The sequence below is a fragment of the Elephantulus edwardii genome, unplaced genomic scaffold, assembly GCF_000299155.1.
Source record: "Elephantulus edwardii isolate Elephantulus edwardi_28Jun2011 unplaced genomic scaffold, EleEdw1.0 scaffold00021, whole genome shotgun sequence".
NCBI classification, from domain to species: Eukaryota; Metazoa; Chordata; class Mammalia; order Macroscelidea; family Macroscelididae; genus Elephantulus; species Elephantulus edwardii.
Genome location: NW_006399771.1, coordinates 2,354,569 through 2,379,403, shown reverse-complemented (window position 1 = coordinate 2,379,403; position 24,835 = coordinate 2,354,569). Strand labels below are relative to the sequence as shown.

The 24,835-nt window shown below is 40.9% G+C and overlaps 1 protein-coding gene across 1 annotated transcript; it reads left to right on the top strand.

Moving 5' to 3' along the window:
- The first annotated feature begins 52 nt into the window (after nt 1-52).
- On the top strand, nt 53-24,210 carry OGFOD1 (2-oxoglutarate and iron-dependent oxygenase domain containing 1). Its single transcript, XM_006882512.1, has 13 exons — nt 53-224; nt 2,852-2,997; nt 4,907-4,953; nt 9,706-9,806; nt 11,178-11,294; nt 12,065-12,156; nt 12,365-12,493; nt 13,089-13,202; nt 17,358-17,437; nt 18,385-18,695; nt 22,775-22,897; nt 23,298-23,356; nt 24,049-24,210. Exons 1-13 carry the CDS (start codon nt 71-73, stop codon nt 24,208-24,210), a joined length of 1,635 nt encoding a protein of 544 aa, XP_006882574.1. The 5' UTR covers nt 53-70.
- The last annotated feature ends 625 nt before the right edge of the window (nt 24,211-24,835 follow it).

The window sequence follows — 24,835 nt, the reverse complement described above, 5'->3', positions numbered from 1 at the left end:
TGGGAATTGTAGTCTCCATAGAGAAGGTGCTGCTTGGTGCGTGTGGCGTGGTTCTGTGATCCATAAGGAGATGAGTGGGAAACGATCAGCAAAGTCCGATCCGGGCCAGATAAGGAAAAAGAAAAAGAAGGAACTGATGACGGAATTTTCGGAGGCTCTCATGGAGGAAACTTTGAAAAAGCAAGTAACTGAGACCTGGAGCCGCAGGATGTCGTTCAGTGACGGTAACCGGGTGCTTTTGAGGGCGGGACTTTGCGCTGGGAGCTGGGGGACCTTTGAAAAAAACCCTTAGATTCGAGCTGGGCTAGAACGGAAGCCTGTGCCTTTGGTTACCTTTGACACTCCTCTCTCGCCTGCAGTTCTCTTTCCTTCCAAATTCAGTTGGAATTTAGGACCTTGAGGAAAGGAAGGCCGAAAGTAAAGGGAAGGAGAGGGAAGTTTAGAGTTTGCTATTAGAATCTATCAATTAGATATAAAAAGACTGACTACATCACTGATCGGTAGGTGATTTAAGATGTTTATTAAAGCGTCACTTTTTAAAATGGGACCATTAACAATAATAGCATTTTCCTGAGAAGGTGGTGAATGGAATGGATGAGCTACGCATACATATGTACATCCATGAACGTTCTCTAACAAGCATTTGTAGAGGTTCTTGAGTGACTTATGTGACGTTTCCGCTCAAGTTTGTCCCATGATCGTCTAACTAGGACGTTTGTTGTAGGCTTCCATAAAACTGCGCTTGAGATGATTCATTTTGACATCTATAATGTAATTTGGCCTAATGGTAAGAAGCTGCACTGCAATCTCAAAGGAACGCGGTTCAAATCCACCAGATGCTCCTAGAGGAGAATGGGCTGTCTCCTCCCTGCAATTTACTGCCTCTGAAAACCCTCTGGAGAGTCACCTATGGGTTGGGTTCTGCCTGCACTGCAAACAGCAATAATGTGACAAGACAGCTCTGGTGGCCCAGTGAAAAGAAGCTGCATTGCCAACAGAAAGGCACGTGGTTCAAATCCGCTTGCTGTTGCTCCAGGAGAAAAGTTGGCACTCTCCTCCTGTTGGATTAACTACCTCTGCAAATAAGAGTGCAAAACAATAACATAATTTGACTCGTGAGCTCTGAAGGCCTAGTTTGTCAGAAGTTGGCTGACATTTAGAATCCACCAGCAGCTTCTCAGGAAAAAGATGGGCGGTCTCCTCCCGGACAATTTAGACCCTGTGAAAACTCGCTGGAAGCTAAGCTAGGCGTTGGTTCCAACTCTGGATGGCTAGGAGTAGAAGTTTTGATAGTGAGACCACAGAGGCATCCTGGTGTTGCAGTGGTTAAGCTGTCTGCAGGTGGAGAAACTTGGCAGTCTTTCTGGGAAGATTACAAGGAAGGAAACCCTGGTTCTTTTATTACATAAGGTCTCTGTAAATCGTGATTAATTCCAGGGCACACAACAAAAACGGTGCAGTTTGACTAGTAAGCTCTGAAAACAGGTTGCGTTGAATGAGGAACAAACTCAGTACACAATAATTCCATCTGTGGCTACAATTAGCAAATAATACATAACACAGAGATTCTGTTTAATGTGTCTAGTGTTTCCTTCCAAAGGATTTTTGTTTCCGTTATTAAGCACTCTAAAGAGGGTTCCTGTGTGCTCTGTAGAAAGCGATAGCTTAGTTTTTATTTTTAAAATGTCAACTCTGAACGGTCTCAGAAATTGCTGTTTCTCTATGCATTGCGGAATAGGGATGAGACTGCTTCAGAGTTGATGAAATTAAATGAGATGCTAAATGTAAAATTCATCATAACTGGCATCTGTGAGAATGACCCAGGATCAGACAGAGTTACAATTTGTTGTACAGTAGTTCCCTGTGAGTTGGAGCTGACTCCAGGGCACCTAGCAACAGCATGTATTCTAGCCAATTAACAGTAATGCTATTGAGATAGAAATCAAGGAATTTAGGGTCATACTTCACCCCCATTTTTAAAAAATAAGTATGTACATTGTAGCTTCCCCTAACAGTAACTTGATGAACAACAACAACAAAAATACTGCTCTCACTTTTAAGATTAAAGAAATAAGACTTTTATCTAAAACTGTGTTCATACTGTCCTTCCGTCCTCTCGCCATCTCTTTCTCACATTGCCTTGAGTCATAATCAACACATAGCAGACCCTTCAGCAGGTTTTCAAAGGCCTGGGAGAGTGTCCGTCTCTCCTTTAAAGCTGCTGGTGTGTTCAAACTGCCTTTAGGTTAACAGCAAAGCTCCATATGGACTACACATTCAGTTACTAAATAATTGCTGAGCTTAAAGAAAGACAAGAGCTTGAAGAGAGTTGCATGTACTCATCTTAAGGACTAAATTTTTAGTATCTTTTAAAAGATATCTTTAGAGAAAAGAATGATGAGGCTCTGCCTCACATACTTTGGACATGTTGCTGGAAGGGGCTATTCCTTGGAGAGGGACATGATGCTGGGAAAGTGGAGGGTCAGCAAAGGAGAGGAAGACCCTCAACCGGGTGGATTGACACAGTAACTGCTGCAATGGGCTCTTGTGTGTCAGGAAGTGTGAAGATGGCACAGGATAGAGCAGAGTTTCCATCTTTTTGTTCAGAGGGTTGCTACGAGTTGTACTAGACTCAACGACACCTAATAACAAAAACAACAACATCTTTTAAAACTAGTGTTGAGTTGGTAAAGAAGAAAATAATAAGACTTATAATCCTTCCTGAAAATTTCCGCTTTAGATACTAGGCTCCTCAAAATTCAAGAGTGTGTCCTTTCATATTCTCTTTGTGATGATAGTTGGGGCCAAAAATACAAGAGCGGAAAAAAAGATGATGTTTTCTTTCCAACAGAAGCCATTGTCCTGGACATGGACCCCTTTCTTCACTGTGTGATCCCAAACTTCATCCAAAGCGAAGACTTCTTAGAAGGGCTTCAGAAGGAACTTTTGAGCTTGGATTTCCATGACAAGTGTAATGATTTATATAAGTTCCAGCAGGTATTTATGCCATTACGTTAGCTCTACCACCTCAGAAATGAATCACCTCCAACATCATTCAATACCTTAGTCTTAAGATTTTAGATTGTGTTTGCCTGAAGGGTCCTTGCACGGTCATTGTTCAAAACTTCCCCTTGGCTCCCTGGATATGAGACTCTTTGACAGTCTTATTCTGTAAGACCAGTGACTTATTCTGCAAGTGATAGTGACTGAGAAAGAGATAGTAAAAAATTACTTAATAATAAGTATATTATAGACAAAACAAAGAAGTATATTTCTTTTTTTTTTTTTTCTTCATTTTACTATTTTGTGTGTATGTGTACCATCAAATTGGCTCTGACTGGTACAGGAGATTGTTCTTCTTTCTCCAGCAGAGCATCTGGTGGATTCGAACCACATGCCTCTGGGATGGCAGTGTAACTTCTTGTCACTACGCCACCAGAGCACCCTTAAAGAAGTATATTTCTAAGTTATAAAAGATTTGCTTGTTGGAAGATAATAACTTTTCTTTAAAATCTGAGTTCACTTTTTCTTTCAAGGTGGCTCATTGATGTATTACAGTATGCTCTGTAATTTAATATTCTGTAGAGAAAGGAAAATGTATAACAATGAATCAATGAAGCCCAACCTTTCTGTAAACTTTGATTAAAATCACACTTAAAATTTTAAACTTTTTTTAAATTTTACTATTTTTTTGCATGTGTTCCATCAAATCGGATCTGACTGGTACAGGAAGAGATTGCCCCTCCTTCTTCAGTAGAGGATCTGGTGGATTCGAACCGCATACCTCTGGGATTGCGGTGTACCTTCTTGCTAGTAGTCCACCAGAGCTCCCTGACAATTAAAATTTTTAAAAAACATATATTCCTTGGAGAGTTAGAGTCATTTCTCCACCCCACCCCTTTTTTTAACAATTTAATGTTGCAGAAAAGATTTTCCAAGAAATCAAGTCTGGTTTTTCTTCTCTGAGAAGGCAGGACCCAGTCTACGTGTAGATAGAGGATATCAATCCCCCAACTTTGGAGGGTATCTGTCAGTACGTGGCACATCAGCACTTTAAAAAAAATCACAAAAACATTACATAGAGACTGTGACAATGTTGCAAGATTGACCAAGGTTCTGAGAGGTTGTTCCTAGGATCACTTATGGCACCTAACAATAACAACATTTTTGGCAGAGATTGAATCACTTACAGGATTGCATGTTGAGGAGCCTTGCCTTGAGGGCTCTACCATTCTGTTAGACTAGTATCTAAACCTGGTCTTAATGATTTTAAGTTTTGCTATTCTGCTGGAAATCTCTGCTAGCTCCCATTTCTTTAGTAAAAGCCCAAGTACATAGAATGGCTCCAAGCCCTCCATTGCCTCCTTGGCCTCATCTGCACTCTCTGCAGTAGCCACATAGCCCCCCTGCGATTTCTAGAATAGATCAGGCATGTGTCACTGACTCCTCTCTGCCTGCTTATTTCCCCTGGCACACTTCAGTACCTCCTTCAAGACAAGGCTTCACCTCAGTGAAGTCTTACTCTGTCTGATTCCTTCCTTTAAGATTGTAAACTCCCTGCCATTCTCAGTATTCCCAGTCCCTCTTATTTTATTGAGTATCTCCCCCCTGATGTGTTTATCACCTTCATGTAGTACAATATCTACTTTTAATTAGTCTGTTTTCCTAAAAAAAATAATTCAAGCTTAAAAGTATTTCTTAAATTAATGAGATACATAGAAGCTTAGTAACTTGCCCGGGTTAAACAGCTGCCAGTAGAGGGATCGTCTAGCTAACGTGGGCAGTTTACCCTTAGAGTTCAGATTCTAAACCACAGGGCAAGTGTACTCACTAAGTTACTCTTCTCTGTGTGTTTAATATAAAAAAGTAATCTTTTTTTTTCTTTCTTTCTTTTTCCATGATCAAGTCAGATGACTTAAAGAAGAGACAAGAGCCTCACATCACTGCTTTAAGGTAAATTATTGATCATGTTTGTCGGCTCTTTAACATGTACCTGGGTGTCTCTGCTCCTTGTCTGTCGACAGATTGACCTCTCTTCTCGTGCAGCCTTAGCTGCACCCCTGAGACTTGATGGTGAAGGTCAGACTAAATGGATTTGGCCATGTTGGATGCCTGGTCACTGGGGCTGCTTTTAACTCTGGCAGAGTGGATGGTGTTGCCATCAATGACCCCTTCATTGACCTCTACATGACCCCTACATGGTCTATATGTTCTAGTATGATTCCACCCTTGTCAAGTTCAATGGCACTGTCAAGGCTAAGAATGGGAAGCTTGTCATCAGTGGGAAAGCCATCACTATTTTCTAGGAGTAAGATCCTGCCAACATCAGGTGGGGTGGTGCTGGTGCTGAGTATGTTGTGGAGTCCACTGGTGTCTTCACAACCTTGGAGAAGGCTGGGGCTCATTTGAAGGGTGGTGCCAAAGAGGTAATCATCTCTACTCCTTTGGCCAGTGCCCCTATGGTGATGATTGTGAATTATGAAAAGTATGGCAACTCTCTCAAGATTGTCAGTAATGTTTCCTGCCCCACCAACTGCTTGGCCGCCCGGCCAAGGACATCCATGACAACTTTGGCATTGCACAGGGACTCATCACCACTGTCCATGCCAACACTGCCACCCAGAAGACTATGGATGGGCCCTTTGGAAAGCTGTAGCGTGATGGCTGTGGAGCTGCCCAGAACATCATCCCTGCCAATTCTGGCACTGCCAGTGCCATGGGCAAGGTCATTCCTGGGCTGAATGGAAAACCTCCTGGCATGGTTTTCCATGGCTGTGCCCGCACTGAGTCAGCTGTGGATCTGACCTGGAGAGAGCTGCCAAATATGATGACATAAAGCAGGCATCAGAAGGGCCCCCCTCAATGACATCCTGGGATACACTGAAGACCAGGCTGTCTCCTGTGACTTTAACAGTGACACCCACTCTTCCACCTTTGATGCCCTGAACGACCACTTTGTCAAATTTATTTCCTGGTATGACCATCAATTTGGCTCCAGCAACCAGGTGATGGTTCACATGGCCTCTAAAGAATAAGAGCCCCTTGGACCACCAGCCCCAGTAATAGCACTAGAAGAGAGAGAGAGACCCTCAGCTGCTGGGGAGTCCTTGCCCCAACTTTGATCCTCCCACACACTGAGAATCCCACATCCTTGACACAGTGTCCATCTAGTCTCCCTGAGAAAGGGGAGGGGCTTGGAGAGCCCATCTTGTCATGTACCATCAATTAAAAAAAATGTACCTGGCCGCGTAGTAAGCACTTTAAATCTTAATGTCTTATCATGTTTGTTGACATTATCCTCATTCTTTAGAACAAGAAATAGCCTCCCTCTGAGAAATGGAGTGCTTCCTTCAAAGTTAACCAGTTGCCATCAAGCTGATTCCAACCACGGCTGCTCCATGTGTTATAACGCGGTCATGTGTGTTAGGAGAACCATGTTCCGTCTCCCATGTTTGTCATAGCACGATGGTCTGTAGGGTCTTCAGTGGCAGGTTTTTCAGAAGTAGATTGCCTGGCCTTACTTCTGAGGCACCTCGGTTGTGAACTCAAACTCCCACCCTTTCGGTTAGCAGCCATGCATGTTAACCATTTGCACCATCCAACGTCTCCTCTTCAAGATTATTTTAACTAAATCTAGAACTAGGTAAGAAACAAAGCCAAGTTTGTCTGATCCCAAGACCCAGATTCTCAATAATAGTCAACATTGTTGATATCAATAAAATACAAATTAGATTTTTTACATGTTAAACTGGAAAATGCTAAAAACTAAAGCCCGAGTGTTGATGAATGTGGTTACCTTCATCCACGGCTGCAGTCTTTCATAGAAAGTGGTTTTTAAATATGTATCAAAACCCTTAAAATTGTCTGCATGTTTTTTGTAGAATAATTGTGCTTATGAGAGTATAACCTGCAAATATAAGAACATGCTCATGGATTTCACAATGAGATTGTTGTAATGTTATTTCTAATGGTGGGAAAAAAATTTTTTTTCTTTTCCAAAAAAAATTTTTATTTTCAAAAAAATATTTGATCTCCGGTTGAAACATACAAATAACGGTCTAAGATGTAAAGGGGAAATTATCACCATTGAATGTGTTTGAATTCTAAAGCATAGATGTGGTAAAGTTGTACCGTACTTCATTAAATTAAAGATTTATTATGCTTTTTTTATGTTTTGACAACTCTGAAATCCAGGTGTCTTCATAATCACTGTGTCGTAGTGTAATTGGCAATGGTTTTTGTTTAGTGATATATAAGTTGATGGTATAATAAAAGGCATCTAAGACTCTAGCTGGTTGGATTAGAGGGTTTTAAAACAGGATTTTTTTTTTAACTTACATAGAGTTTTTTCCATTTTTCTACACTAGCACAAGTCACTCTGTAATATTTATGAGCTTTTTTTCTTTTCTTTTCTTTTTTTTTTTCACTCTGTGACATTTCTATTTATCCTAGAAGCCTGCTCAGGCTAGTTTTTCCTAAAACCCTTAAGTATTGCTGATGCATTAGCTGTAATTTCAAATTTTACATGTATTTAGTTTTTCTTTTTCAAAAGAGAAATGCTCATGCTCAGTTACCCTACTAACTCACTATACCCCTGTGGTAACCACCTCATATGAGACTTGGTTATATTTCACCCCAGGAGGCAGTAGCCACATGGTGAGAGTAGAAATCCTGAATCATTACAAGAAGTTGCTAATCTTTTCATTTCCCACTTGGGCTTTGCAGTTTATTTATGCATACAAGTAACAAATGGGAATAATGACAGGAAATGAACTTGTCTTATAAATAAAATCAGTAGAACAACTTGTGAGGGGAAGAATTTGTGGAAGCTGATGTTACCAGTTGAAGGATTTAAGGCTTTGGTAAAGCATGATGCTTTTGCAGAAATGTTTCTTGCCCGTATCATGTGACATCTGGCTCAGCAGTTTCATACTGTGGCCCATTCTATATAATTAGCAACTGTGCTTTTAAACATTTCATGGTACTTCTGAGTGGACTGAGTGAGCACAATATTTTATAGAATTGTTTGGGAGTATAGAATAAAAAAGTAATTGGTCATAAAATCTTAGGGCTTAATCTGAAGACTTGATATTTAGCTGTGAACAGAAAGATTGAATTTTATGGGAATTTCAACTATGTACATTTGGGCTAACATGATGATCAAAAAATATTCGTCAGATTTCTTTACATGTAGTATTTGAACTAATATAAATCCTTTCAAAATGTTTTTAGTTCTCCAAGGATAACATTTCAAAGTTGATTGTGTTGTAAATTGTGTTAAAGAGATTTCTACACAGAATATTTTTAACTAGTAAATGGAAAAGCCTATCGTCTTTTTTATTGATGTTCTGTTAGCGTCAAAACTTCTGTGCGTGGTTTTCCTGATTATTATAAAGCTAGTTTAATGGCCATCATTATTTCATTATGCGGTGTCACTGAGACAGCCATTTGGTGATGTCAGGAGGAAGTCTGTTAGGCCACATAGATGGCGTAGTCAGGAGGTGGGGGGGGGTAGGGGACGGTGCCTTGCTAAGTCCTAGGCTGTGACTCTTGCGCAGTTGAAATATACCAGTGGCCCCTCATCAGAGAGGTAGGCACTCTACTCTAGTGTAACTTACAGCCTTGGAAAACCCCAGGGAGGGGGTCAGCGTGAGTCAGTTCTGACTGGACATTAATGCGTTGTTTTTAGTAGTTGTTTAGACATACTGAAAAATACATCTACAGATTAGTAACCTTGGAAGAGAACTTTGGTGTGGCCAGTTATCATGAAGAAGGTCAAACCACTGCCTTGATAGCCGTACTGTAAAAATGTTGGTTACCACTGAGTGGATTGTTATTAGTTCCACTGAGTTGATTCCACTGCATGGTACCACAGGTGTGCAGGGCAGAGCTAAGGTTCTCAAGGGTTTGACCTTTTTTGTACCACTCAGAGACTCTATGTTGAATTTAGACGGAAAAAATAAAGCAAATGATTAGAACAAACGGATGTTACATCAATTCATTTCTCCAGGAAAGTGAAACATAACCTAGGCAGTATCATGATGGATGGAGAGGAAGTTGAAACTGTCAACAGCTTTATTTTGCTTGGATCCACAATTGACACCCTTGGTACCAGCAGTAAGGAGAGATGGAGATGAGTTGCACTGGGAAAATTTGCAGTTAGGTACCTTTCCAAATTATTGAAGAGTAGTGACGTCAGTTTGAGGACTAAGGTGCGTCTGACTCAGGCCATAGTCTTTCCAATTACTAGCTATGCATCTGAGACCTGGACAGTGAATAAGGATGATGGAAAAATAATTGATGCCATTGAGCTGTGGTGTTGGAGAAGAGCACTGAACATCTGTTGATGGCCAACAGAATAGACAGATAATGTCTTGGAGATGGTGCAACCAGAGTGCTCTTTTGAGGCAAGAATGATGAGGCTTCACCTCACATACTTTAGACATATTGCTAGGAGGTGCTATTCCTTAGAGAGGGACGTGATGTTGGGAAGGGCAGGGTTCAGATCTTTTGTTCACAGGGTCGCTGTGAGTCATGCACGACTCAGTGGCACCTAACAACAACAACATGCAAGTTTAAACTGAGAAACATTCTTAAAACTGAATTTCTTTAATAAAATATGGTCCCCAGAAAGAAATCATATGGCGTCGATTTAAGTAGAGTTCACATTCTGGTGTAACTGTAGCCTGTTATTTCTATTTCTAGGAAAGTTCTATTTGAAGATTTCAGAGTCTGGCTTTCTGACATTTCAAATATTAAGCTGGAACCAACTGTTGATATGTTCTGTGCTAAATATGAATTCACAGGTAAGAAAAGGTGGCATCAGTGTACAAAATACTGGACTGTATGGCCTTCTACAGCATGGAGAAAGCCGCAGTTTTTCAGAGTGTAAAGTCGACAGTGTAAGCCCTGACAGTGCCTTCCACCTGCCGGCCTCCTCTTTTCCGAGGTGTCAACTGTCGCCATTTTGGGATGCATCCTTCCACTTCCCTTTATGAGCATATAAATGCCTTTTTGAAAGCAATTAACTTTAGTTTTTCACTTAGAAGAAAAAACTGGGTTTTTAAAAATTTGGTTTTTTCTTGGTAAATAAAACTGATTTGGGTTTATTCTTGTATACTGTTCTAAGGAAAGAACTTTTTTCCCCCCATTTAATTTCATTATTTTTGTGTGTGTGTACCGTCAAATCTGATCTCACTGGTAGAGGAGGAGATTGTCCCTCCTTCTCCAGCAGAGCATCTGGTGGATTCGAACTGCACACCTCTTAGATGGAAATAACTTTTTAAAGACAAGTTGGTGATTAATATGAAAAGCCATGTTATATACATTTTACCTTCCCTCCTTTCAATCTGAAAAAAAAATTCCATTTACAGAAAAGTAAACCAGCACAGGAGAAGGCATTTTTCCCCCTGTACCACATGACAGAGTCGATTGCTGAACTACTCTGTGATCCTGAATACTTAAGTAACTCCTGTAAAGGCATTCTTCTACATTAGATTAATAAATGCCCCCGAATCAGGATATTCTCTTTGATACATTATTACCCCTACCCCACATGCCCTATTCTCATTTCGTTATATAGTCCATGATAACAGAAGGATTCTGTCCAGAATGACACATTCTGTGTGGTCATCAGCCTTTATTAGTCTTCAGTCCACACCTACTCTCAGCCTTTCCTTGATCTTCATGGTTGGGCTGCTTCTGAAGATTGAGAGTTGAGCTTGGTTTGTAAAACTTAACTTCAGTTAGGGTTTGTCTGATCCTACCTTTCAATTAGATTTCAATGTGCCTGTTATTAGTGATGTTACATATGATCTCTTGATTAAGGTAGTTTCCTCCAGGTTCTTCCATTTGTTAAGTTCCTCTTTTCCCCCTCTATAAGTTAAGTGTTTTGAGGGTGGGGAGAAATACTTCAAGATTAGGTAAATATCCCACCTCTCATCCATTTTGATTTACTTCTTTTAGTATCTGTAGATGTTTCTTGTTATGATGATTGCCAGAAAATCATTTTTTAATACAATCATTTCTTCTGTGTTTATGACTTGTCATTCATCTGTAAAACTGTTCTCTCCCCATTTAGTCATTCATTTATGAGAGGATGGGCCACTGTTTTCCGTAGTGCGCTGTTAAACTTGTTGATTGCCTTGTTAACCGTTGCCTTCATTCCGCTGTTGCAGACGCCCTGCTCTGCCACGACGATGAACTTGAGGGACGCCGCATTGCCTTCATTCTTTATCTGGTTCCTCCCTGGGACAAGAGCTTGGGAGGCACCCTGGATCTGTATAATGTTGACGGTAAGAGACGTCCAAGCCCTTAAAAATAGTGGTCACTCCTGAGGTAAAATTGAGTTGCGTCAGCATCACCATTCTTAAATACACTATCTGCATTCCTCAGAGATGACAGGAGCCATTCATTACTGTGACTACCTCAGAAGAAATTAACGTTAGCCACAGCAGCCGCCTCCCCGAGTTGTACTTGATATAATCATTTCTTTTCTTTAGAGGTAAATTGCTGTTATGTGCCATTGGGTCGAGTACAATTTGTCATCACAGACACACATGAGCCCATTGCTGCATTCACTGTGTCAGTCCTTCTCATTGAGGGTCTTCCTCTTTTTTGCTGACCTTCCCACCTTTGAAAACATGATATCCCTTTGCAAGGAACAGCCTCTTGTAATAACAGATCCTAAAGTTTGTGAGATGAGACTTTGCAATTAGATTGGATTTAAAATGAGGAATAATCAGAGCCTGCTTCTGGATATAGATTCAGAAAGCACAGAAAGCTGCCCGTGGCTGTGAATCTGCCAGTATCAGTCTGTTTGATGGAAGGTCAGAGGTTTTTTGAATGACTGGCACCAGAGCTGCCTACAGAGACCTCATCAATCATGGATAATGTAGTGAGAAGGATATCGCACAAAAGAGCCAGCAAAAAGGAGTGAACCACATGGTGGAGGGTGGTCCTTCAAGATATCGATCCTTCAGGATTACTCAGAGTGAACTGTGGAGATTTGACAGTGATTAATAATAATGAACTACATTCAAGGATGTTTTCTTTCCCGAAACAGCAAACCTGCAGCCGAAGCAGATTGTCAAGTCTCTTGTCCCCACGTGGAACACGCTGGTTTTCTTTGAAGTGTCTCCAGTATCCTTCCACCAGGTAAAGGTTGCCAGCCACAGAGACATCGGATACTAACACTGTGCTTTCAAAAGTCACCTGCTATTTCAGTATTAAAGTTTTCTGTCAGACTTGTGGTTGGCCCAGGTTGTGTCCACGTCTAGCCTGAAGGATAGTAGAACGAATGTGTGTTGGCTGGTAATCACCATCTGTATCACTTGGATCGATGTGTTAAATCTTGTGCTTCCAGGTGTCTGAAGTCCTTTCGGAAGAAAAATTGCGCTTGTCTGTAAGTGGTTGGTTTCATGGCCCTTCGCTGACCAGGCCCCCCAGCCACTCTGAACCACTCATAACGCGGAGCCCTCACATCCCTCAAGATGTAAGATTAAATTCCCATTTTTGCTGCTTTACTTTAATCTTTACTAAGATTGAATTCCAATTATTAGAATATTAAATTCCAATTGGTTTTGGTTTTATTTTTTTTAACTTTATTTTAGTATTTGTGTGTGTGCGTGTACCGTCAAATCAGATCTGACTGGTACAGGAGGAGATTGCTCCACCTTCTCCAGCAGAGCATCTAGTGGATTTGAACCACACGCCTTTGGGATTGCAGTGCCGGCTTCTTGCTACTAGGCCACCAGAACTCTCTTTAAATTCCCATTGGGGCTTTTTTTTAAGTTTTATTATTTTTTGGGTGTGTACTGTCAAATCAGATCTGACTGGTACAGGAGGAGATTGTCCCCCCTTCTTCAGCAGAACTTCTGGTGGGTTCAAACTGCGTACCTCTGGGATTAGCTTCTTGCCCCTAGGTGACCAGAGCTCGCCTAAATTCCAATTGTTTTAAGAGCCATAGCATAGTATTCATTTATGGGATAATGAAACTGGACTTTGAGCTTGCCTGGTATGAAATGATGGAAGAACAAACGCCGTAAGCATCATTCACTTACCTTTTGCATTTGCTGCTTCTTCATAAGCATGAAATTCTGTATGAATGGATCAACCCTGTTTACTTGGACATGAATTACCAACTTCAAATTCAAGAGGAGTTTGAAGAAAGCTCTGAAATTCTCCTAAAGGATTTTCTCAAGGTAAGCACTATACCGTGGGCTATATCTCCTGTTTAGCACACAGTCTTACTTACAGGTTTGGGTGAATGGGCATCACTAAGAGACCATTGGTTTTTGGTTTTTGTTTCGTTCTTGGCAAGTTCTCTTCTTCAAATAAAACATAGAAATGATGATAGTAGCTGACATTTGCTACAGTTGTATGCTTAGTGTGTGCAGAGTTGTGTGGGCATGCCCCTTTATCTGGAATCTTAATGATGAACACACACATAGGCACACACAGGAGCTTCCACATTGAGAGCGAGCTCTGGCTTCCAGTTGTGTGCCATCTAGTCAATTCTAGTCCAGAGTGACCCTAAGTGATGTCGCCTTATATGGTTTTCTAGGCTCTAATGTACAAGACCAAAGAACAGCCTTCAACATGGATTGCATCTCAGTGTCAAGAAAACAAAGATTCTTAACTGCTGAACCTATAAGCAGCATCGTGATAGATGGAGAAAACATTGAAACTGTCAACAACTTCATCTTACTTGGTTCCACAGCTAACACACTTGGTACCAGCAGTCAGGAAATCAGGAGACGTATTGCACTGGCAAAGTGTGCAGTTAGGACCTCAACAGATTACTGAGGAGTAAAGATGTCATTTTGAGGACTGAGGTGCATCCGATTCAGGCCAGGGTCTTTCTGATCACTTGCTGTGCATCTGAGAGCTGGACAAGAAATATGGGGGACAGAAAAAGTGATGTCTTTGAGCTCTGGAGTTGGAGAATACTGTTAAACATCTTTTGGACTGGCAAAAGAAAAAAATACGTCTTGGAGAAGGTGCAGCCAGAATGTTCTTTAGAGGCAAAGATGATGTTTCAACTCACTTACTTCAGTCATGTTGCTAGGAAGGGCTGGACAGGGACAGGAGGCTTGGAAAGGTGGAGGAGAGAGAGTCCCTCAGTCAGGTGGATTGACACAGTAACTGCTGCAGTGGGCTCTTGTGAGTCAGGAAGTATGAGGACAGGGTTCTAATCTGTTGTTTATAGGGTCGCTATAGGTCGTACCTGTCTTGAAGGCACCTAACCATCTACTAAAGCAAGGCAGTGGGTCCCTTCTCCCTCAGAGCCACTCGTGAGTTTGAACTGCCAGGTTTCAGTTAGAAACCAAACACTTAAACCATTGCACCATCAAGGTTCGTATCTGTATACTTAACCAGTTCTGTTTCTGTGATGACTTTAGTGGTTTTTACTTAAAATAACAAGATATTATTTAAAGAATAATACCTTTAAATGAATGCTTGACAAAGGTGAGGCAGTATATTTATAGTGAAAATAGAATTGGAAGTCATGTATTTGTGTCTTAGTTTTGCTTTAACATGAGAAAATAATCTGTTTTAGCTTCTACTTCTTTTTTATTTAATCGGGATAGTAACTGCCTAGCCTATCTGAGGAGTTGTGAGGACAAATTGAGAGCACAGAAAGTCCAATGCTTCATAGTCCTTCATGAGTCTCCTCAACTCCTTGTCCCAAGAGCATTTCTTCTGTACCGCCTCTCAGAAATTTGTAGGTGTCATTTGCATAATAAAGAGTTTGGGAAGAATTAGGGCAAATAAACTTGTTTAACCAGATTTACTTTGGCGTATTTAAATCATGCTACAAGTCCTCTTTCACATATTTGCAAGTGATAGAATACTCCCTGGAGACACTTTGCAGTAAATAAAAAGTATAAGGCCTATTATGGAGAATATTTCAATAGATTTAGCTAGTTTACTGTCCTGGACTTGACGTAAATAGAGAATGCTGACTGAGTGAGGGAATGAGCCAGGGCCTCAAGAATCCAGATGTATTCAATGTAGTAAGATTGATCACTGCACTTGTCTGTGCTCATGTGAAACCTATGCAAAGATCAAAGCTGTTGTCCAAACAAAGCAAGAGAACACTGCCTGGCTTAAAAATCGGGAAAGATATGCCAGAGTTATAGCCTTTCTAATTTTTTTTTTTGTTTTTAAATTGAGATTTAATGAAAGTTTCTAGAGAACTTGTCTCTCCATTCATTCATTGTTGCACATTTTCCTCCCTGCCAGTTTGCTTTTCTCTTTGGGGAAAAAAAAATTATTTCATTTTTGTGGGGTTTTATCCTTTCTCCCTACCTATTCAGTCTGTATTTTGAGCAAATAATTTGAGAAACTATAAAAAAAGAATATGGTATCAGAATTGGAGAAGACTCATCAACAGCCTGTTTTATGCAGATGATAAAACTGTTTGCTGAAAGTGAAGAGGCCTTCAAACACTTAGTACTGAAGAGCAATACAAATTGCATTTTAATATCAAGAAAACAAAAATCCTCATCACTAGATTAATAGACAACTCCATGATAGAGAAAACATTGAAGTTGGCAGTTACTTCCCTTGGCTCTATAATCAACACTCATGGTAACAGCAGTCACAAAATGAAAAGATGTTTTGTATGGGGAAAATATGCTGTCAGAGATGTCACCAAAATGCTCAAGAATAAAGATGTCAATTTAAAGACTAAGGCCATGATATCTTCATTTGCTTCTTATGCATCTGAAAGTTGAACAACAAAACGGATAACATAAGAATGACTGATGCCTGGTGCAACCACTGTGGAAGGCGGTATGGCGCTTTCTCAAAGAGTTGCAAATAGAGATACCATTTGACCCAGCAATTCCACCACTGTGAATATACCCCAAAGAGACCATAACTGCCATCCAAGCAGATATATATGCACACCCATGTTTATTGTGGCTTTGCTCACTATAGCAAGGAGTTGGAAACAACCTAAGCGAATGGAGAGAGAAGCTGTAGTATATTCACACAATGGAATACTACGCTGCATTGACAAACAAGGAACTCATGCAATATTATTCAAAATAGGTGACCCTGGAGGACATTATGCTGAGTGAAGTATCTCAGTCACAAAAGGACAAATATTGCATGGTGCCACTGTTGTAAAATAGGACTGACCTTGGGGTTGGGGGGAGACTGAGAAAGATGGGTTCAATAATGTATACTGCATTGAAACATATGAGGGAGAAAACTGTTTAAGAGAGATATGTGATTAGGTATTTTTGTCATGACAGGAGTCTAGAGCGAAGGCTGCATAGTGGAGTGAACCTGGGGGGAGGGATTGTAAAACAATGAAAGAATTTTTCTTTTACTTTTCCAAGAGGGTAGTGTACTAGGGGGGAGGGTTGGGAGGGGACAAAAGTGTAACAATGAAAGAATGGAAATCCAAAGTCTCTGTAAATTTTCATTGAAATTAATAATAAATTAAAAAAAAAAAAGAATTACTAATGCCATTAAACTGTGGTGTTAACAAAGAATCCTTACTATTCCATGGACTGCCAAAAGGGAAAACAAGTCTGTCTTGAAGGAAGTTCAACCTGTGTGCTCCTTAGAGACAAGGGTGGGGAAGCTTCATCTCACATACTTAGGCATGGTGTGAGGAAAGGCTTAGGGTCAGAGAAAGAAAAGAAGACCCTCTACAAATGGCGTGGCACAGTGACTGTAACAGTGGGCTCGAGGGTATCGGATGATGAGGGGGGCACAGGATAGGGCAAGGTTCAGATTTGTTTTTCCTAAGATTGCTGTGAGTCATAGTTGACTCAATGGCACCTAACAGCAACATACCAAAAATAAACTCACTGTCATAAAATAAGCTCCAACTCCTAGAAACCCTGCATCGGATTTCCGAGGCTGTAACTTTTTATGCAAAGAGCTTGCCCATGTTTCTGTCTTGGAACAGATAGTGGATTCGAACTGCCAACCAGTCTGTTACATAGTATACTGACAAGGCTTCTTTACATTGACTGTAATGCAGATTCACTTTTCCTCTCCTGTCTTTTGAGTAAAAGAATTTGCATTATGATCTTCATATTATAAAATGCAGGAATGTGAAAGGTGTAGCGATTTGACATAAAATTTACCACTTCTTAAAATAGTGGCCCATGCTGGAACTTGGGTCCTTTGGCTGAGGCACGCTGACAGTGTGTCTAGTGTAACCTGGCTTCACCATCACAAGTGGAAAGAAGCCTAAGTGTGTGAGGGGTGAGAGTCCGCTGGGCCTTTAAGGAATCAGGCAGACAGTGTCCTGCAGAAGTGCTGCATCTGCAGGACCAGTGTGGAATCATAGGCAGATTGGCTAACTGCTGCTTTGTTTGTTTGTTTTCTAGCCTGAGAAATTTGCAGAGGTCTGCAAGGCCCTGGAGAATGGAGATGTGGAATGGAGCAGCCGAGGTCCTCCTAATAAAAGGTAGAGCCTGTCACTCATGACGTTTGCCTTTCCAGGTTTGCTGATCTCATAGAGACTGGTGGAACCTGAGGCTTTGACGCTTAGTCAGCCTTCAGACCTGGTACAAAACTCGCCTCTGCGGCTCACCTTTCTCTTTAGAAATAGAGACACCTGTAGGTGACCAGTAACACCAGGGAGGCCCTCTGACCTCAGAACAGTCAGACATACAAGATCAAAAGGGCGGATTTGCCCAGAGATAAAACTGAGAAAGTAGAGGGAACTCTGGTGGCCTAGTGGCAAGAAGCTGCACTACAATCCCAGAGGTACGCGGTTCGTATCCACCAGATGCTTTACTGGAGAAGGAAGGACAGTCTCTTCCCATACCAGTCGGATCCGATTTGACGGCACACACACAAAAAATAATTAAAAACAAAAAACTGATAAAGTAGAAAGGGGTTCTTGCTGCTATGGCCTGTTGAGTCAGGATCAAGCCCAAGCTGACCCTCCACATGGGTTTTCAGAGGCAGATAATAGCACAAAAGGAGATTCTTTTTCTTCCACAGGTTAACTGGTAGATTTGAACCACTTGCCTTTGGTTTGGCAGCACAACTCCTTACCATTAAGCCACCAGAGCTCCTAGAAAGGGGTAGGATAAAAGAATTAATGGAAATGGGAGAGCCACGGGGAGGAATGTCAGAAAACAAAACCAAAATATTTACAAATGGGAAACCAGTTTCCTCTGTAAATTTTTACTCCAGTTACAGAGAGAGAGACACAAAAGGTCATTTGCCATGTTTTCTTGTCACCAAGGACAATCAGCAGGCCGTAATAAAAATTCACTGTCCTAACAAGAAGTTCTTGTTGGACTATGTCAAAATTTAAGGGGGGGAGTTAATGATCAGCTTTAACTTCATAAGTCATTTTCTGTCCGTGGTTTTGATGAACAACTCAACATTGCTACTTTCTAGGTTTTATGAGAGAGCCGAGGAGAGGAATCTTCCTGACATACTGAAAGGCTGTATGAAGTTGTTTTACTCCGAAGCACTCTTCTTGCTGCTCTCCAACTTCACAGGCCTGAAGCTTCACTTCTTGGCCCCTTCAGAAGACGACGAGGTTCAGGATGGAAAGAAGGAAGCAGCAGCATCCGCCGCCAGTGGCACTGAAGGGACCAGCCACAGCTCCTCAGAGCCCGAGGACAATCAGACGGCCAGGAACACCACCAGCCAACAGGACGATGGCCAGACAGACTCGGAACCAGAGAGAAACGAAGCAGGGAGAGGTAAGATGCCATGATTTGGCTTTCTTGCCAGTGAGCAGTCAGTATTTAATCATTTATTCACTCGACTCATATTTCCTGAGACCTAGTGGGTGCTAGGCCCTTTTACAGGAGCTGGAGAGCAAAGCAGACAAAACCAGATGGTACAAGAGAACCTGAGCAGAGAGAAGCTAGGGCAACAGGAAGGGATGCTGAAAGAAGAGAGCCAGACAGACAATTTCAAAGGGCAGCTCAAGAAGACAAAGTATTACAATGTGTAAAGACTTGGAAAACCACAAGAGGAAAACATAGCTTTTCTCAAGTTGAAAGAACTAAAGAAAAAAAAATCAAGCTTCAAGTTGAATATTTAAGGATTTCATGAGTAACAATACTACATTGTCAGTGTACAGTGTCAGTGTACACCCCCAAAAAGAGTTAGTCTACACTAAGCCATTTCAGGAAGTAGCATATGTTCAAAACCCAGTAATACTGAAGGAAGAAGTCCAAGCTACATTGAAAGCTTGGCAAAAAATAAGGTTCCCAAAAGTGGACGGAATACCAATTGAAGTATTTTCGGCGAACAGATGCAGCCCTCGTTGTATTCACAAATCATATTTCCAGAAATTTCAAGACAACTACCTGGCCAGCAAGTATAATCTTGCTAAAGATTGTTCAAAAATATCTGAAACAGTACATCAACAGGACCTGCCCGAAATTCAAGTTGACTTCAGAAGAGGTTGTGGCATGAGGGATAGCATTGTTGCTATCAAATGGCTCTTGACTGAAAGCAGAGGATACTAGAAAGATAATTGCTTGTGTTTTAAAGACTATGCAAAGGCATTTGACTGTGTAGATCATTATAAATTACAGATGACATCGAGAAGAATGGGAATCCCAGAACACTTAATTTGTTCTCCTGCAAAACCTTTACATAGACCAAAAAGCAGTTGCTCAAACAGAAAAGAGGATATTGTATGGTTTAGAATTAGGAAAGGTGTGAATCAAGGTTGTATCCTTTTTCCATACATTTTCAGTCCCTATGCTGAGCAAATAATTTGAGAAGCTGGATTATATGAAGAACGTGGCATCAGGATTGGAGGAAGATTTATTAACAACATGCATTATGTAGATGACACAATCTTGTTTCTAGAAAGTGAAGATCAATGACTACAGTCTTCAATATGGGTTACATCTCCCCATCAAGATAACAAAAATCCTCACAACTAGACCAATAGGAAACATGATAGAGAAAAGATTTACGTTGTCAGCTTTTACTTGGATCAAGAGTCACCATCTTTGGCAGCATCAGAAGATGTATTGTGTTGGGCAAATTGGCTGTCAGGGTCCTTCTCAAAGTGCTAAAGAGCACAGATCTGTTTAAATTTCAAAGTGTTCCTAATCGAAGCCATGGTATTTTTCATTTGTCTCATTTGCATCTGAGAGCTGGACAATGAATACAGAAGACTGGAAAAGAATCAGTGCCTCCGAGATGTGTTGACAAAGAGTATTGACTATCTCGTGGGCTGTCAAAGAACCAAAAAGAATGTCTTTGGAAAGGTGCAACCAGGGTACTCCTTGGAAGCTAGGGTGGTGAAACTCTGTCTAACAGACCCTTTGGGCGGGCTTTCAGGAGGGGCCAGTTCTTGGAAGAAGACATCTCATGCTAGGGAAAGTAGAGAGTTGTTGAGAAGAAGGAGCATTTTCAACACGGTGAGTGACCCAATCATTGCAGGAATGGCTTGAGCGTGGCAACGATGGTGATGATGGCACAGAACAGGGCAGGACTTCAGTCTGTGGCCTGTGAGGTCATGATGTGTTGTAGTCAACTGTTCTAGCACGTAACAATTAATAATAACAGTGTATACACACAAAAAGAACAGGTCTGCTCCAAACCCCTTAGATAGAAAACCCTCGCTCTTCCATTCAAAGCAGCATGACCTAGTTATGCTTTCTAACATTGCATTTCATAGATTAAAATTTTTTAAATTACAACAACAGTTGTTGTTGTTGTTGTTATTGTTATGTGCCTTCAAATCAGAACCGACCCATAGCTGACCCTCCAGCAGGTGTTTAGAGGCAGGTCATCGCACAGGAATCGACTGTCCATCCTTCTCCTGCAGAGCAGCTGGTAGATTTGAACTACGTGCCTTTGGGATTTCAGCACAGCTTCTTACCACTAGGCCACCAGAGCTCCCTCCTTCTACCATCTAGTTTTTAATTACTGTAGAGTATCTTGTCAGATGGTCTTCACCAATCCCATGTTGAGCATTTAGGTTGTTTTTAGTTCTTCACTGTCAGATTGAATAGCGGTACATCTCTTTTTGTTCCCAGAGTAGCTTCTTCTTGTACAAACGCCACGTCAAAACTGTACAAATCTTCAGACAATCACAACAGTTTCCTCTTAAAAACTTCTATCCGATTTGCACTCCCACTTGTCTTGTGTGTGATAGTTTCCTGCTTCTGTAACAATCCAATTCACTTTTTCTTTTCCAGCCTTACATATTATATAGGTGAAAATGTTATCATTGCCTTAATGGTGTGCGATTGTCCATTTCCCCCAGTACTTTGGTTATTTAATTTGCTTTCACAAACTGTCAATTTCCTGTATTTGGCATATATTCCATTTTCTTACTGTTGATGCTAAGTGCCGTCAAGTCAACTCTGATCCATAACTCTGTGAGCAGTGGGTCTGAACTGTGCCCCATGCTGTGCCCTCCTTACTGTCCCTGATGCACTCACGCCCACTGTAACAGTCACTGTGTTGTTCCATCTCATTGACCGACTTCCCTTCCTTTACTGACCCCTTCAAGCATGATGTCCTGTTCCAAGAACTGGCCCCTTTTAACAACTTGCCCGGAGTATGTCAGATGAAGTTGCACAATCCTTTCCTTTAATTAGCACTTTGGCTGCACCTTTTCCAAGACGTGTCTGTTCTTTGGCAGTCCATGGGATATTCAGCACTCCTCTACAGGACCATCGATTCTTCTTCATCCTTATTCATTGTTCAGCTTTCAGCTGCATAGCAAGTAATTGAAAAGATTATGCTTTGGATCAATTGCGTCTTAGTCTTCAAAACTGACGTTGTTTTTCAGCACTTTGAAGAGGTCCCTGACAGCTGAATTTCCTAATGCAATGTATCTTTTGATTTACTGACTGTTGGTGCCTCAGGTGTTGATTGTGGAGTCAAGCAAGATTAAAAATCACTGACAGTTTCTATCTCTTCTGAATCTATCATGATGTTTTCTTATTGTTGTTATGTGCCATTGAGTCGCCTGGGACTCATAGCAGCCCTCTGTACAACAGCCCTAAACCCTGCTCTATCCTGTGCCAATCTTATTGTCTCCGACACACCTACCCCCATTACCCCAGTGACTGAATCAGTCATCTCATCGAGGATCTTCCTCTCCTATGCTGTCCCTCCACCCTTCCAAGCATGATGTCCTTCTCCAACGACTGATCCCGCCTTGCAACATGTCCGAAATATGTCAGACAAAGCTTCAGAATCCTTGCCTCCAAGGAGAAGCGTGGCTTCACCCTCTCCAGGACGAACTTGTTTGTTCTCTTGGCAGTTTTCATACTAGATTGTAAAAAAACCAGTTACATAGTCCTTTGTCCTGCATGATAAAATATTTTACTTTATTATTTTTTCAACATCTTTTTTACTGTATTATTTTTTTTTCAGCATCTTTTAAGTTTTGTAAAATGTTTTAATAACAGACCTTTGTCTTTTGTAGTTTCTACTTTCTGTGGTGAATACTTAGAAATCTGTACTCCGTTCCAAGTTGAAATAAAACTTTAGGTGGGGTTTTAGGGTTAATTTTGTTTTTTGTGTTTCAGCTAAATTAATATTCCATGTGAAATTTATTTTTGTATAAAGAGAGAAATAAAATTTGAACTCTTTACCCCCTAATACTCAGCTCCTGTAATTTCCGAGAGTCATTTCCAAGACTGAATTGCTTTAACAGCTGGTCATCCAAAGGTTTTGGAAGGGTTTCCCATTAGTCCTGTGTCCGCCTAATTATAATCTCCTTGCAATCAATCTAGCAGTTGTATTTACACTATTTACCTTCAGCTAATTTTTCTGGCTCATTTTCTGTTCGTAGAATCGAAGGTGCCCACATGCTCTGGGGAACTGAGACGTTGGAAGACTGGGCACTACACTCTAATACATGACGGCAGCAATTCTGAATTCGCACTGGACTTAGTTCTCTACTGTGGCTGTGAAGGTACGAGGGAGAAGGGAAGGCAGGGAGCTATTTCCACTGAGAGACACTTCCTCCTGCGTGACTGTCTTCATCTGAACCAAGTCATCTATCCTGGTTAAGATCTCAACTCGGCATCTCAAAGAGAGTTGAGAATTTCATTCTCCAACTCAGAGGAAGATTTATGTCTGTGATGATGGTATGGAGAAATGAACCATGCCATAACTACTCCTTAAAGACCCTCTAATTTAGCAGCTTCCTGAATGCATTTCACACATAATTATTATTCTTTTTCAGTCCTTATTCATTGTTGTTTGAAATAAGCCCAAATTTAAGTTCAGCTATCCTGAGAAATTAGACCTTTGAGCAACATGGGATGGGTGACTTAGCAGATAATAGAACTTGTTCATTTTCACCTTGCCAGGCTGGGACCCCGAATACGGTGGCTTTACTTCCTACATTGCCAAAGGTGAAGACGAAGAGGTAAGATGCTTCTGTAGCAAACTCCCTGTTCAGTTATGAGAAAGCTTTCATTATTTATAGTCCCAATTTTTTGTGGCTTTCTGCCAGTATGTTAGCCTTCCACGATTGGCTTAAATTCTAACAGGAACTGCTCAGCATGGAATATAGATGCAAACGGCAATTGCTACCAGGGAGAGGGAAGTAAAAACCAATCACTAAGGAAGTTGAGTGAAGAGAAAAAAATGTATACATAAAGGGTTGATCAGATATGTTATCAAACAAAATTTATATAAATGATTGAATGAAAAACCATTTTAATTTGTTAACTTTCCCTCAAATCACAGAATAAAACTTTTCCCACAAAAACGAAGAGTAAACTAATAAGTATTTATTCTGTCTTGTGAATAGTAAGTCCTATAGAGAGAATCCAAGAAAATTCAGAGACACATCAGGCATTCCTGTGAAATCTTTTCAGTTAGTAAAAAAAACCCAAAAAACAAAAAACCAACCAAACCTCTTTCTGGCTATGAGCCGGACTAAGGCTTGCTGGGCATCTGTTGTCTTGACAGTCAGAGCAAAATGTCTAGTACAGGATCTGTCAAAGAATTTGAAGTCATTGATACAGAAGTCAGGTAAGTTGTGAGGAGTCATTGAAGAAAACAGTGTAAATAAGCTCTTTGTTCTGATGTGTCATTTTTATTTACCTGTTTCAGCTGCTAACAGTGAATCCAGAAAACAATTCTTTGGCACTGGTGTACAGAGATGGAGAGACTCTAAAATTTGTCAAGTATATTAACTCTCGAAGCTTAGAACAAAAGAAAACCCTCCCACATAGAACAGGCTTCTGGGACTTCTCGTTTGTCTATTATGAATGACAAGGCCGCATGAAGGGGAACAGAGGACGAGGACGTCTGGGGGCTCCAGGCCAGAACGAAGAAGAGCCACCTGGTCAGCTGGTTTTGGTTGTCATTTAATGGGACACCATGGATTGTCCTCAATCTGGCCCTTGAATTCACATGGATTAAAAAAGCTTTTTGTTGTTAACATTCAATTCTTTTTCTTTTATTGACTTCTTTAACTTCACTGGTTTTACATATATATATTTTCACAAGTAAGTATGATTGACATTTCTGCTCAGCCCAGTTATACTGGTTTTCAAACCATGGAAGGTTCCACCCTGATCATGCTGGGTCTTAGAGCTCTGGCATGATTTGAATCCTTATGCTTCCTTTTCACAGCCTCTGGCTTTGTTCCATTTGCCTTACACAGTACAGGATGGACGTGGATAGATATGGATGGAATCCTTTTTCCCTTAGAAATGCTCTGGCCTGGAAAAACAAAAATCCACATGGCCTCAAGCGACTTCTGATTGTTGAGGAAGACATACAATGGATAGTCACTTCCGGGTGGAATAATTCTGAGCTACATATGGCTTTTCTTTTCCTCAGTGCTACAGGTCAACTATAAACTAAGTTGAGTCCCTCTCTTTTACCTATTCTT

Coding starts and splice junctions, on each gene's coding strand:
- OGFOD1 (XM_006882512.1), top strand. CDS start 71: ATGAGTGGGAAACGATCAGCAAAGTCCGATCCGGGCCAGATAAGGAAA. Junction 2,998..4,906: donor ATTTATATAAGTTCCAGCAG/GTATTTATGCCA, acceptor TCCATGATCAAG/TCAGATGACTTAAAGAAGAG. Junction 12,494..13,088: donor GCCCTCACATCCCTCAAGAT/GTAAGATTAAAT, acceptor CTTCTTCATAAG/CATGAAATTCTGTATGAATG.